The sequence below is a fragment of the Strongylocentrotus purpuratus genome, unplaced genomic scaffold (genome assembly GCF_000002235.5).
Source record: "Strongylocentrotus purpuratus isolate Spur 01 unplaced genomic scaffold, Spur_5.0 spur5_scaffold_1, whole genome shotgun sequence".
NCBI lineage: Eukaryota > Metazoa > Echinodermata > Echinoidea > Camarodonta > Strongylocentrotidae > Strongylocentrotus > Strongylocentrotus purpuratus.
Genome location: NW_022145594.1, coordinates 37,363,548 through 37,379,391, shown reverse-complemented (window position 1 = coordinate 37,379,391; position 15,844 = coordinate 37,363,548). Strand labels below are relative to the sequence as shown.

The window sequence follows — 15,844 nt, the reverse complement described above, 5'->3', positions numbered from 1 at the left end:
CCAGTGTTGCAGATTTTTGTGACAAAGACAATCTAGAGATACATGTATCAAATTCACATAATTTATTTTAAAAGTCTTTCTTTTACTCATTCATTTTATTTTAGACTGTTGTGTGTACATGACACAAAATATGCAGAAGTTATTAAATATATTCTCTCTCTCTCTCTCCCTTGCTCTCTTGTCTTTTTTGTATCTAGGGGGAAACGACTACGCAAGTATTCTGAAACAGATGCCTCTTGCGAGAGACTGTCTGGTTCTATCAAATCAGAAGGCAGGTCTAGTCAACTCTACACTAAGGTAAATATTTAATAAGAGTTGGTGTTGTGGTCTAGGAGAGTCTCTGGACTGTGAACCACAAGGTACAGGGTTCAAATCCCACCAGGGCAAATAATCTACACTAAGGTAGATATTCAACCGGTAGAGATTCAATTAGAGTGGGTGTTGTGGTCTAGGGGAGTCGCTGGACTGTGAACCACAAGGTATGGGGTTCAAATCACACCAGGGCAATTAATCTACGCTAAGGAAGATATTCAATTAGAGTGGGTGTTGTGGTCTAAGGGATAAGTCTCTGGACTGTGAGCCACATGGTACGGGTCCACACCTCACCGTTCTTTGCCAAGATATTAATCTACATTTGCCACACTCGACTCGGGTGTAGTAAGTGGGTACCTGGTAGAATTCATTCGTTGAATTGTTATATCCAAAGCCCTTTGGAAGCGCATAGAGTCATTAGATCATAATGTGATATGCGCTATACAAGAATAGAATATTATTATCAATTCAATTCAACGTTTATTACTTATTACATAATATACTATTTACATCATACATAAAATCTTCTTCTTTTTCTTTTTTTTTTGCGACTATTTCCATGTCATTTCTGAACAAGCCCTCATTCATAAAACAGAAAGGCCTAAAAATCCCTTTCCATTTATACTTTTTCTTGATTTCTCCAAAAGACTTGTTAAAAAATAAAAGTTACTGTCATAACGTCTTTTTCCCCTTTTGTATATTTTCACAAGATTTCTGTATTCGGTTATTTTCAATACTTAAAGCCTGTCTACGCTACTTTGGCCAGGAGGGATTAGACCTCCCTGCATGGTCACTGACAGGTGGTTATCTCATCAAATCAGCTCTCAATTAACATAAGAAAAAGGGGACCATGGGGGACCAATGGTCACCACTTAGGCATTGTTTGCTATACAGAGGGCGCGAGTAGCTATACGCAGTGCAGTGGGGCTTTAATGTGTTATATTGACTTTATATCGTGCATACACGTAGCCCAAAATTCAGATATTAGGGGCTGTTTTTGGCAAGCTGCACAATCTTCTTTCTTCATTCATAAAACAGCAAGGGAGGAGGATTATAATGTCTTTTCACTCCTCTGAATATCCGCTACTATACTTGCCACCTGCATTGGATCAAAATATTTCAGAAATTTCTTAACTGAAATATTAAAAAACCAGACAAAGTTTTTCAAAACAACATGTCAACAGAGATATTTATAGCACACGTGTAGAAAGCCAGGAGATACATGTTTTTGTGTTATGCGCGACAAATTAAGATGTGAAAGCAAGTGAGAAAAACAAGTTAAAACCATGGATTTCCTATATGATTCATAGATGGGATACTTTCCTCTTCATTAGGCCTGCCTTCATCAGCTTGAGTTTGCCAAATAACCCGCTATTTTAACTATCCCGATCGCAAGTTATCCAGCTAATTTTCGTCCTCATCAGCCCGCAGTTGCAATTAGCGGGATATTTGGTCGAGAAAATATCCCGAGATATCTTGGTCTTATTTCCTTAATATCCTGCTATTTGGGAAATAGTGGGCTAATTTGCGCTCGTCCGAGCTAGTTTGTGATGAGCGTATCAGTCTGGTGAAGACGCAATTTCGAGCTTCGGGATAGTATTCTGAGTCTGGAAATAGCGGGTTATTTGGCAAACTTGAGCTGATGAGGACAGGCCTATAAGAGTGGGTGGATAGAAAATTGTGGAGGTATCTCCAGGTGGTGTAAATCTAGGTTTTAAAGACACGTTCCGCGTTAATTGATTATACCAAAGACAGGAAGAGAGAGAGAGAGAGAGATGAAGAGAAAAAGACAGACTGACAGACAGGCAGATTAAGGGGAGGGGGGGGGGGAGGGAGGAAAGAAAGAGAGGGAGAGTAGTAGGCAAATATGTATTTATAAATTTTCATTACATGTACATAGCGGTGCGGTCTCTCAAAAATTTCATCTCAAATTTTTTTCACTTTTAAGCCTTAAATTTTATTAAATTCTTAGCTTGAATTTTAACATTTTCCAACTCCAAACGAAATGGATATTGGAATACCTGGTAATAGTGATTACTGTACATTATAGGTACATAAAAACTTTTCATCAACTTTTTCAACAAATGTCATACTTACCAGACGTTTGAAAAAAATGCCCATTGTAAATTCGTAATTTTCTAGGGAGGAATTAAAAATACTATCTCTTATAATTGGAATTGAGTTGATAATCTGAACAGTCAAGATTATTTCTAATAGGATATCCTACCTTAAGTCAAATAAAAACCAAGCCTGTTGTTAGGTAACCATTTTATTCACTTATACCAATAGACCATGCATTAAATCACTTACAATCAGGGCTTGTGGTATTTTAAGGGTTAACAAACTCATTCAGCTTAAGTGAGTAGACAGAATTTGGGTTGAACCGTCATGAGGTATAGATGTAGGTCAAACGCTAATGCAATAATTGTCGTTAAACGATAGCTACGGCTTCAGGATTCGGATGTAAACACATTCATATATAGCCTACCTGTAACACGAGATGATCTGCATAGAGATCAAGGAGGATTTCTGGTGAGGAGGGTGTATCCAATAAGATTTAGAAAAGGGCAGATCAATGAACGAATATGTCCTGAGCCATACGTTAATAGATCAGGTAGAGTATTCTGGGGTTAGTTTAGTTGGCAGGGTTAAGGGGTGTATCCAATAATAGAAAGGGCAGAGATACACCGACATAATGATGGAATACTGTAGGTCCTGCATCAGTATTAATTGTGCCCTGAGAATAAATATTTCATGATCATCTATTGTTACCTCTTTAGATGTTGGTGAAGTAAACAGGTAGCATCAATAATTACAATAATTCAATAAATATGAATGCACTAACCGTACACAAGCTTTGTAGTCCTATTGCCCTATTACATTGCAATACTGCATGTACAGCCTGTAGTATGAGTCTAAATTACTTTTACATGTATAACTATTCACAACTTTCAATCTTTGAGTAAATATGAATACATTTTCCATGTGCACGTACTCGTTTTCCTGTTGTTCTACGTGGCATTTCTACTTGAAGTCATGAGTCTAAATTACAAGTAGGAACAACTTTTCAATCTTTAAATAGATATGAATACATTTTCCATACACGTACTCCGTCATCATGCTGCTCTATGAGGCATTGCTGCATGGCGTAGTGAGTCTAAATCAAAAAGTAGGAACCAATTTTCAATCTTTCAACGAATATGAATACATTTTTCATGTATTTCTGTTGCCGCTCTACACAGCATTACCATGATGTGAAGTCTATGTCTAAATCTATGCGCGGGTAGACATAATACTCGTTACTCACTGTCTCTATAAATAGAGGCGTGTTATTGAATAAACATGGTTCCTAAACCCCCGTGATGATACGCGCAAGCTGGCCCAAAAGAGCTGTCATAATTTAACACGTTTCCTGTCTCGCATACTAGCTCTTTCCCTTGCTTGCTCATAAGTTACAAGTCATCAGTTAACAGTCCGTCTTTTGACTCTGTCACAGGAATCATGAACTCTGTGTGATACACTTAAGTCCCTCAAATGAACCCCCCTCCCCCCTCCCCATCCCCCACACACACACACGCACATCCACACATTTGCATACATATTTTTGTGGGGAGGGGGGCTAGTGTAAGGGGGTCAAGGGTACTTTCATATCGATTAGTTGCCCCTTGTACAAGGAGATGAAGAACATAACACAATGCCTCAGTAAGTTTTACAGAGCCTAAAAGTTACATTTGTGCAAAAGTTTTTCATGCTTCAGATATTTTTCAAACTCAGCTATTAAACTATTAAAAGAGTTATGTAAAACTTTGCATTTATTAAACTTTAGATTAGATTGCATATTACATGTATTTCCAAAAATTATTCCAGCAACAACAACAATTGTATACATGCCAAATTCAAGCTTAGAAATAGATGGCACTTTGAAATTATTTTGAGGGAAGAAAAAGTACCATTTGGTCACTGAATGTTAAGCTGTATTGAACAAAATCAATTAAAACTAATACTAATACATTTCATTGTAGTAGGTCTAGTAAAAGTATTGTAACACCCTAATAATTTTCAATATAGAAATATCACATTTTTCAAACTGCTTATAAAATATGAAAACTTTGCATTTGTGAAATTTAGATTAAATTAGTTTTTTCAAAGATTATTGTACCAACAAAAAATAAACGTTAGCGAAGAAATAAGTGGCACAATTCAGTTACTGTAAAGGAAGAAAAGATTGATTTGGTCATTGAATGTCATCTCGACATGAAACAAACTCGACTCAAACTAAAACTGCTACATTTCCCAGCAGTAGGTCTAGTAAAAGTGTTGGTGCACCTCAATAATTCTTGATAAAGAGTTACCACATTATTCAAACTGCTAATGTTGATGTTCTTGTAATTTCTTGCAGGTTCCACTCACGCCGTTAGCTGTAGACGACAATGAGGACTACAACTTTAAAAGACAAGCTAGTGTGCGGATCAAAAAGATGACATCGTAAGTAGGCATTCTATCATATCACTAGGATATTGTAAATGCATTTTGTTGACATTTATATGTGCATAAACTTTCACAAAGTTTATTCATGATTACCTCAAAGTCTAAAACCTGGGAGCTTGACTTAGAAGGGATCTAGTAACATTGTCCAAATCCACAAAACTTCATTAGAAATCTTATGGTTCTCTCATACTTTTTTTGATATTTATTACGTATAGAAGCGTGGAACAGGTTTTGGTTTTTCGAATTTCCCTTTCTTTAGAGAGATATTTATGATTTAAGTGTTCAGATTTTTAACTATCCGCTTGATTGTTAAACTACAGTATGTACCTGTATAAAGTCAGTGCAATGAGTTAGCAAATATCACATTGCATTTTCACCCATTACTTGGCTATGTAACATCCATTGAACGTGACATTTTCTCACAACACTCAGAGGACTTATCAGATCACAAAACTACACGTAATACCAACCATTCATCACTTTCTGCACATGCCAACAAAGTTACTAGATCCCTTTAAGTTTTTGAATTGTCATAAGAACACAGCCATTATGATGCCAGAGGCCCCCTTCCTGTTCTTCGGTTCATGTAAAGCTCAAACCAACCAAAATGTTTTCTTCTTTCTTGACTTGGCCCAGACGTGACACTGGGCGCGTCTTCATCATCTCGAGATTGCCAAATAGCCCGCTATTCTGATTTGGGAAAAAATTCCAAAGTTACAAATCGCGTCTTCATCAGCTCGAGATTCTACCTCAAAACTTGAAACTTGACCTTGAGAAATTAGCTTGAGATATTTTGCTCAGCATTCACGCATAGTGTGAGTCTTCGGTCTGGTGAAGACGCACCGGACAAATAGCGGGATATTTTGCAAACTATCCCAATATATCTTGGGATGACAATCCCGACCAAATATCCCGCAAATTGCAACTTCGGGCTGATGAAGACGCAATTTAGCTGGATAGTTTGCGATCGAGATAGTTGAAATAGCGGGATATATGGCAATCTCGAGCTAGTGAAGACAGGCCTACTGGGATGGTGGCCTCTCTACTGTGTGTGAGATAACAACATGATGAAAGCATCCCCAAACATGTTGATGTTTTGACTATGAAAGATAATTTGTGAATGATTGGCTATGGAAAGAGTGGAATGACGTTAAACAGATTGTTGACAACTTCTATTTTTCTTCTCCCTCTCCCGTTTCCTCTCCGCCCCTCTCTTCCCCCCCCCCCCCCCTCTCCTGTTCCCTCTCCGTCCCCCGCCCCCCTCTCTCTCTCTCTCTCTCTCTTTCTCCCTCCCTCTCTCCTCTCCCCTTCTCTCTCTCTCTCTCTCCCTCCCTCTCCCCATCCTCTCTGTCCCTCTCTCCCTCTCCCCCTCTCCCTCTCCCCCTCCCTCTCTGTCCCTCTGTCCCTCTCCCCCTCTCCCTCTCCCCCTCCCTCTCTCTCTCTTTCTTTCTCTGTCTCTCTCATACACATATTCTCTGCCTCTATCTCTTTCCTTTTCACCTGATCCCACTTTCCCATCTCCCTCTTCTGTTGCAAACTTTGCATTCATTCATTCATTCATTCAATCAATGTGGTTTGTCAAAAACATTGCTGTCATAGACCAAAGGAAAAATTCTGTTTATTTTGTATTGTAAAATACAGTACATTTTCTATTCTGTAATATATACTGTCCTTAAAATGTTCCTCATCCTTTTTTCTTTTTTTTCTTTTTGGATTTGTTGTTTACAGATGCCATGATGGGTCTAGTCTCTTCCCCAAACTCAACGACTGCGCACATTTCCACTACGATCATGTCGAGCTGGGAGCCGTACAGGTTGGTCAAAATCCCATGTGAAGTTTAGTCTTGATAAAACCACCATCCTTATGAGTACATGTATTTCACCCCCCATTTGCCTTTTAAGTTTCCTTATTCATTACACCGACGGGAAATTATATTTGGTTTCTTTATAGGCTTTGCAAATGGGATTGAATTTGGGTATTCTTCTGCTCAACAGATGGGGTTCACTTCATGGGACAACCTGATGATGTTCTGTACCCATTTACTCCTTTAAAAATACCTGTAGAAGAAATTGTTAAGTTATTAATCGGAAGAGGTGACATCCTGTGGATACCTCTTCCGAATGGTTCGCGGTTCTTTATGATGCAAAGATCAGTGAGAAGCCCAGTCTCCATTTCTGATTTTTTTTTTTTTTCTTTTCTTTTCTTTTCTTTTTTAGAAAAATGAGTAGGTTTCCTCATTATTGATATAAAAACTAAAAGAGGAAGTAGGAAATTTATATTCAAGCCCAAATCCAAATATGATCAAATGATATGGTAATGTGATTTTGCCTATTCCAATTCTGTCACACTGATATGCATTTGACAGTAATGCTGCAAAACTGGGTTTATATGTATTGTGCTACTTTTTTTAAAACTGGCACGAAGCCGTAATTTGATCGAATGTGAGCGTTTGATCAGCTGTAATAAACAGTGGATAAATTCCTTCATGCATTTGATGTTAGCGATGACCATCTGTTTTAGCATTGCTGTCAGTAGAGTATTACATTTTGCCAAATATGGACTGAAATAAACCTCGTGGATTTATGGAATTATTCTTCATCGGATAATTAACGTGAATTTAAATTTACCACAAAAAGAGGTACAATGATATGTCAGAATGAAATCCCCTGAATTTTTAATGGAACTTTTCTTTTCTGTCTATCTCGACATAGATATCCATGCATGAAGAGTCGGACGACCGTACCATTGTGGAGCAGAACGGGGGTGCAGTCGATCTCCTGGATTGCCCGTTCACCCTCAAAATGCAGAGCCAGGGCAAAGTCTGGCTTCTCAAGCGGTGCTATGAAGACTTCAGGGTGCTCGACAAGCAGCTACACAAATGCATCTACGACAGGCGCTTCAGCCAGTTGGTGGAATTACCCAAAGGAGAGACCCTCACGGGCAGAGAGGTGCACACCCCCATATTTTATAATGGTTGCATCCACATGGCCAGGCCTTGTTAGGGGGTCAATAGACTTTTTCATCATTAGGGAATCTACATGTATACATAGAGTACAAATACTTAACATTGGAGGGAAATGAGAATTGATACAATATGATAATAATAATAGTGTAAACTCATAGAGTGCACACACCATCAAGAGCAGCTCATGGTGCTAGCTCAGCAACAGTTCTCTTTAATACATGTACAAGTAAAGTAAATGTTTATTTGATATTAGAGTTACACGATCAGAAACTCAAAAACAACTTTGCAACATTTGTATTACCCATTTCAATCCTCAGAAACAGCAAAAATGCAAAGTTTGAAAACGTGTTATAGATTTAGAGATGAGTATTTTGCTACGATATTTCCCTCTGGGTCGTTATGTAGTAGTTTGAGAGATAAATTCCCTGCCGAGAAGACAAAGAAGCTGCGTTAAAAAATGGAAGGTATTGTGTAGACACTTGTTTCTCCTTCTCAGTTCTGTGTTTCGATCAACAACAAGATGGTTACACTCGTATTTCAGTTTCATTTTAAGTGTGAAATTACCAGGTTGCTAAATTTAGATAGAGCTGCAAAAGTAATTAAATGGTATCATATCATTGTTTACTTTTTTTCTGGCAACCCTAGTAGAAAAACTAAACAAAATAATTTCAAATGAAATTGATTCATAATGTAATTACCATAATCAATAAAATTTTGACCTAACTAGTTTCAGATGTGATCAGGCATTATTTATATTGGAGAATTTGGATTTATCTACCTTGTCTTATTGAATATAAAATCAAAGACAAGGAGATATGTCCATACTCCATGTACAACACAAAATGGCTGTTCTTTATTTATACTTAATAATGATATTAATAATGATAATGAATTATAATAACGATACAGTGCTTTTTATCGGCATATCACTGGCTTATAGCGTCTCTATGCACTTTATAGGAAGGAAGATATGAAGGGGAGAAATAGGTGCTGTATAAGCAAGAATGTTACTCAGTCGAAGTGTTGTTTAATACCAGAATGGTGTCAATTCCCCATGAAAACCCAGTTCTCTGCATTTTTAAGATCATCACTTACAAAAATGTAGCCAATTTTCACGACAATGAATTGATTACATTTTCTGACTTTTTTTCTTTTGTACCAGGCTGTCAAAACGATGCTGACCCACTACGTGACCCGGTTCTCACAGATCGCTGGAGATATGATCAACTGCGGTCCTGTACTCAATTGGCTTGAGGTAAACAAACAAATAAACAAACAAACAAACAAACAAACAAACAAACAAACTAGTAAACATCAGTTTCATACACGTGTAAGTACATGTATGGCAATTTGAAAATAGCATGAATAAAATATTTAAAAATTGCTTTAAAAAATATTTGATTTAATTTTCTGTTGTATGAAACAAAATAAAATCAAGGCTCTAACTAGAATGAAAATACTACTTGAGCACTAGCAAAACTAAAACTTTTATGATTTCCTTGCATGATCAGATGGATTTATAGATCTATAGTGAACACAATGAAATAGGAGTATTTGTACATAATTATGTACAATTATAAAGTAGAAGGCAGCTTTTTTTTTCTTGCTTTTTTTTGGCAATCATTCTTGCAGGTGAGCTTTTTTATGTAGGTTTTTATTTTTATAACAAGACAGTTGTTGTTGTAAAACATCTTTTAATCCAAAATGTAAGTTTGGTGTATTCTTATTTAGTGTGTTCGGTAGTATAGTGCTTTTAATGGTGTTTGTGCTTGTAGCCTAGCTTCAATATATCTTTATTCTTATGGAAACACAAATTTATTTAAAATTCTGTAATAGTTACATTTACACGTGTCTGACAAAAACAATTGCAGTAGTTAAATGGGGAAATGATTGATTTTTTTTTTCTTTTAGAGCAGATAACTCATAACTAACTTGTCTTGTTAATGACATACTTATGAAATACTTTATAAAAATCCCTTATATATAAATGATACGCTTGAATTTTGTAGCAGATCTAATTTCAGTGTTCCGACATTTGCTCCTGCAAAACCTGCTCTGGGCTTATTTTTGTCAAAATTGTAGGGTAACCATTTAGGGTAAGTGAAGAGTTAGGTTGAAGTTTGGACTTCAGGTATTGTAGGAAGTATCGTGGAGCAGTTGTCGGAGGAGCAAGTGTCGTACAACCGTAATTTCTGCCAGTTTGGAGTTTATAACAGATGATCATTTTTATCTCTACCTTTCTCTTTCCATTATTCCACATGCCTGCCCTATCACCAACTCTAATCCTGCCCCTACTGGTGGCTATTACTCCTGTTTCACCCCTATTTTGTACCCCACGCACCCCTTTTTATGTACCCCATGCACCTCCATGTTATACATTAACCCCCTCTCCTGTACCCCTTGTGCCCCCTTTATTACATATTACCCATTCTAACCCTGCCCCTACTGGTGGCTATTACCCCCATTTCACCCCCTTCCTGAATCCTTTGTGCCCCCTTGTTTCACATCCTTATGACACATTACCGGTATAATAATCCCATCCCCCAAATCTGTTTCACCCCCTTCTTGTACCCCATGTGACCCCCCTTACCCCCCCCCCCCTTGTTACACAATACCTATGTGATAACCCCTAACCCCTACCCCCACCTGTTCTAACTTCATGTGTACCCCTTATGTCTACCCTTCTACACACCATTTGCCTGCCCGTGTGTCACACTGTGTATCACTTTGTTTTGCCTGTTTCAGATTGATAACATTGGTTGTCACATCGAGGTAAAGAAACGTTGCTTTTTCCATGTATGATTTTTTTTTTGTAGCATTCATTCGTTACCTTCCCAGGCATACATTGAACATGCTAACTTCTGCACATGTATATATCCATAGCCCTTCTTCTTTTAATAGACATTCACATATGAATATGATTTTCATCATTCAATAGAGTATACTTATGTACAGTATTTCTTGAACCCATCTCCCGTATCTGAACACCCTGGTCTACTTTTGTGTATGAATATTCGAAATTCCCAAGTTTTTCACTCAAGTCGCAGCTAAAATGAAATCTACTTTTGATATCAAACATGTCGAGCTATGAAGAATATTCACGCAAAGCTTCAATTCATTATGCTATGGAAATCATTTTGATAAAAATCAAATCACCTTACAATGATCTGTACCCATCATCAATTCACAAAATGTCACCGCAATTTTGGCTTATTTCATTTTACAAATGCAGATAATTGATCATTCATCGTCATGATCATTTTTTTGTTTTCTGTCATGAGCTAGAGATGGTAAAAGCTATGTCATTGAAATACAGTGAGGAGGCAAGTTGTCTCAGTCTGTAATACATCTACCTGTCAAACCAACAGTTATGGGTTTGAATCCCACCCAGGCGGATGACTGAAGCCTATGTTATGTGTTAAAACTCTGTCCTTTGGGTAGGGCGTTAAATGGAGGCCCCATGTAGAGGAGAGTCACCACCTGTGCAAGTTCTCATGTAATTTCAGTATTAAATGAATACCGTAGATAGATTTAGCTCAGAAACGAGTGGTTGGTTATTATAGTGATTCCTCCTCCACCTGTCATTTATGCTTTGTCATTACATCAACAAATTCTAATTCATTTTGACTAGTTACCGGTATTTTGTATTTTCTTCTTTCATTTATAACCCTCCTTCATGAGGAAACAATGAATTGGCCTCTCCTTTATGAAATACTACTACTGTGGAATGAACTGCACTTCAGTTAGGTCCCCAAAATGTAGGAAATATGTATAGCTTCTCCAAAACATTCCCACACTACATAAAGCTATGGTAGGTCACTCTTTAAGGTAATAGACTGACTTTCATGATTGGTCATAGTCTCTATTTGTAGGGGAAGGTTCTTACTTGATCATCTCAATCATCAGTCTGCATTTAAAGCACCCACCTTGTGCAAGGTTCACCCAAAATAAACAGAGCATCTTTTACCAAGGACTTCCGGTTGGTCACTGAAGTCTAGAGACTGTGTTCATACATGATGATTAAACATTGAGATTCAAGTTATCTGTCATTATGTAACAGAAAGAAATTTGATTTCAGTATGAATGTGTACAAGGGTTAAAGGCAATTTAATAAATGATAAGAAGGGCAGATTGAGCTTTTTACTTTTGCTTTAGGTTACAATCAAAATCCCCTGGTCGATCTGTGTCATCTCAAAATTAATCTGCTCCAAACTGAACAATTCTGACACTACTTTAAAAACAATTGCCTAACAGACCATGATTGTGTGAAATCTTTTGGTTGGGTTGGTTGTTGAAGTGTTGAGAAAAATGCAATCAAAACATTGAACCAAACCCTTCAATGTGAACAAGATATGAACACACTTCTAGACTTGGGGTCCTATTTTGTGTTCAGTGATAGTCATGGCATGGATGGCTAATATGTTGAAGGGGCAAACTAAAATCATCTGTGAAACGTTGAACCAAACACTCTTCCATCTCAATATGAATACACTCCTAGACTGGGTGTCCTAATTATTGTTCAATATCTCTTGGGATCCTTCTTACAGAGTGTCATATGCAGTGGCTAATTGACCGCCCACAGGAACTCCTAATTTCCTTGCGACCCGTCGCTATCTGACCGAACCCTCGCGCTCTCATCCCTCTTTTTAAAACCCCTCGTAATTCTTGATCGGTAACATGAGATTTCAGCTTCAAGTTCTCAACTTGGCAGTAATTTTGTTTCTCTTTAGCTTGAAAATGAAAGAGTCTTGGCCAGAGATGATGGGAAAGTAAGGAGGGAAGGAGACTACTATCTATCTGTCCCGGTATCTTCTATCTTCTCCCAGCTCAGAGGTTGATTGAAACATTTTTGTCCACACATCTCTATCATCTGCCATCCTAGTACACTTGCAGTGTCATTCCACTCCAGGCTCCCATTGCTCAAAACTTACCATTGATGGTAAGGTTGCCAACTTGGCAACTACCATGGTAACAGGGCTCAACGGCCAATCAAAATCAAGGTTTCCATTGTAGTTACCATTGATGGCAAAGTTACCATCAATTGTAAGTTTTGTGCAATGGGCCCAGGGTCTTTATGTTCTACTACCAGTTGGTTCTTGGTTTCCCTCTTGGTCTAGTACCTTCCCCTTTTCCTTCCAACAAATCTTTCAAGAGACTCTGATGTCTTTTAATATGACCAAAATATTTGTTTAAGCCCTTCCTACATGTGATATTTCTCTAATAGTTTTCAAATCTTTCCATGATTTTCTCATTATTCTCCTGTACACCCGAATTTCAAATGATGTGATTTTTTTTCTTCTTCAAACTACAGTATGTTACAATTTTTTGTCATGGGAAAGAGGGTCAATTTATGATTGTTATTATCTACAAGTCCTTTGGATAGGACTCAAAGTTGTAAATATGTATGTATGTCAATGCCCATGTCCATCTACATCTCCTATACCATCAAATAGTGAAATAGATATCAACATACATTGTGCAGAAGTTAGCGAAGTTCAACTCCCATACCCGAAAGCATCGTCATGGCATCATATCGCTGTTTGTTTATTCATTCTTCTCACTTCTTGTTCTGTTGTAGTCCCTATCTTCTCCCTTAGCCTCATATTTTCATATTCTGGCATGCTAGTGTGCATGCTATACCTTTTCATAAGTATTTGTGTTGATGTAAATCTAGTGTGATCTGCAATACACAGAACATATTCAGTGGGACTGCATGAAATGCAGTTGTCAGCCCCTCTACCATTTACATGTACAGTATATGTACATGTTTACAGCTTCATACTTTTTGTAGGAAATGGTTTATTATTCTTGTTAGACTGGTGCTCTTTTGCCAAAGTTATTCAATCTGAATAGGAATCAGATTTTTATCATTTTTAGGTGACCATGTCAAAAATGTGCTAATCAATTAAGATATTTATATTTAATCTTTCTTGTTTATGACCATTGAAGAAGCTAGTGCCCAATTTGTAGGTAAATAAAAGGGTTTATAGTAAAATCCTGATAAAAGAGTAGTTTTGGTACACTATATTTATGTAGCTCCTTTTTTATGTTACTGGGCCAACAATACATTATTTTCACCCAAATTCATACAATGCGATAAAACATTACAAAACTTATTTAAGAAAAATGAGTACCGTTGTGTCAAATTTAATAGTATTTAGCTTTATAGTTCAACCGTAACGTAATGGATTTAATAACCTTAATATGTTGGTATTTTTTTCATTGCAATAGTGCAAATATTATTGTTCTACCAGCTCTTTGTGATGAAGTGAAACATCCAATTTCCATTTTGATTATTCAATGAACCATCACAGAGTTATGGATTTTATTCAGTAATTTTGTTTCGAAAAACAAACAAATTAACAAAGTAGGTGAAGAATGTGTAATAGGCTCTTTGCTCATTTACAATTAATTAAAAGTCTGATAATTAAAGGACTTTTAATCTTATATGTTTTTTTTTTAAGTATTTCAATCATATAATCTATTTCCAAGCTGAAAGGATTTGTGTCTGTAGTTTATGCTTTACATCAAATGCTTTTTATTTCCTGTAGAATTGCAGCTGTTTATTGAAAAAGATAGACTTAAATGTATTAATTGAAATTAGCATATTTGTTGTACATATAAATTGTTTCGATAACCAGCTGAATAATCATAATTCAAAGGCTATAGTAAAAGATAAATGTTACTGTAGATATAGGTTGCTATTTGTATACTTTGCAATTATTTCTTTTACCTTACTCAAAGGCCTATTTAGTTCTAAACATATATGTTGACAAAAAATTGTAGATGTATATGTTTGATATCTGTAGATTATGTTCAAGCTGTATACTTGTCAAGTCATTAATGTGTTGGAAATGTATCAGTTGGAAGTGAAAAAGGAGAAAAATGTATGTTTAATATTGATAGATTTATTAATCTACAGATATACTTGTGTGCAAGTTAAGTTTTAATGAGTGCTTTTGTTTCATGTGGGTTGTGGAGGTCTTAAGACTTTCAATCAGCTGTCAGTTGCCCATTCTCACAGCTAAGCAGACTCCAAGCCCTTTGTGGCATGGGGGCTTGATCACGGGGGCATTACTACACCTCTCTAATGCCCTCTGGGATTAACTAGGCGATAGTCTACGCCCATCTTGATCTTAAATCCACTCCCTGGGACTCGCGTCAGGAAGGGATCGGTGGCGCGGCACATCTAAAGTATTCCCTCCAATTAATCACCGACTACCTGTGTGGCGTGCCTTGTGTCGAAGACATCACAGTCATCCGAAGCCACTCTGGAAAGCATGGATCAGGACCATTTTTAGATCGATTTTGAAGGCTTGCATTGAAACTTTGGACGGCAGTTGATTATGTTGAAGATATGTTGAAAGCATGGATCAGGACCATTTTTAGAAGTTTTTAGATCGATTCATAGATTTGCCTTGTGCTTACAGGAAAGATTTTGTGACTTCTATTATTGTTTTAATCATTTTTTGGACCAGATTCGTTGCCTTGCCCTGATAGTTGGTGTGGCAGCTGATTTTCTGACATTAACATCATTGTTTGTTATCACCTGCTGGACTTTGTTGTACTGATTTTGTGCTGTCTTGTGGTGGTCAAAGACTCATGGCTATACATTTCTGGATTCGGTTGGCGTTTGTGGAATTTGCAATGTCGGTGATATTGTATCAGTAGCTTCGATGCTTTGATGCGAGTTCTTCAGTCGTAACGTGATCATCTGACAAAGGCTGTACCTGTATGTATGTACATGTATCTGCAAAATAACATCAGAGTCTTCTCATGTAATGATTGGAGAAGGGGACAGATTAAAGAACACTTGTTGAGGAATACATACATACATGTACTTGGATTCATTGGAAATAGAAGAAGAAGGAGATTAAGACCTAAGCTTTTTACTGTTGAAAAACTATTGAGGGACAGTTGTTAGCATCACCAAAAAAGTGAGTTTTGCCTCTCAAGAGCTGGCTAAGAATGTGATAAAATTTTGATCAAATTTGTACAAGTTTTGGTTGGCTAGTAGAACAAATGGTGGTTTGCCATAGTTGACTTTTGTCACAATTCAGTGTATATATTCTTCTGGTA

At 37.1% G+C, this 15,844-nt stretch overlaps 1 protein-coding gene across 6 annotated transcripts in view; it reads left to right on the top strand.

The window, feature by feature from the left end:
- Positions 1 to 15,844, top strand: part of LOC100889543 (rho GTPase-activating protein 32) — a 59,467-nt gene that overhangs the window by 17,932 nt on the left and 25,691 nt on the right. For 5 of the 6 annotated variants that reach the window (XM_030978179.1, XM_030978176.1, XM_030978178.1 and 2 more), the window contains exons 3-8: positions 198 to 297; positions 4,712 to 4,797; positions 6,529 to 6,613; positions 7,512 to 7,748; positions 8,928 to 9,020; positions 10,511 to 10,537. In XM_030978179.1, the coding sequence (XP_030834039.1) occupies positions 198 to 297; positions 4,712 to 4,797; positions 6,529 to 6,613; positions 7,512 to 7,748; positions 8,928 to 9,020; positions 10,511 to 10,537 (628 nt within the window). The remainder of the gene's footprint in view (positions 1 to 197; positions 298 to 4,711; positions 4,798 to 6,528; positions 6,614 to 7,511; positions 7,749 to 8,927; positions 9,021 to 10,510; positions 10,538 to 15,844) is intronic. The other variant, XM_030978175.1, reaches the window with a different exon arrangement.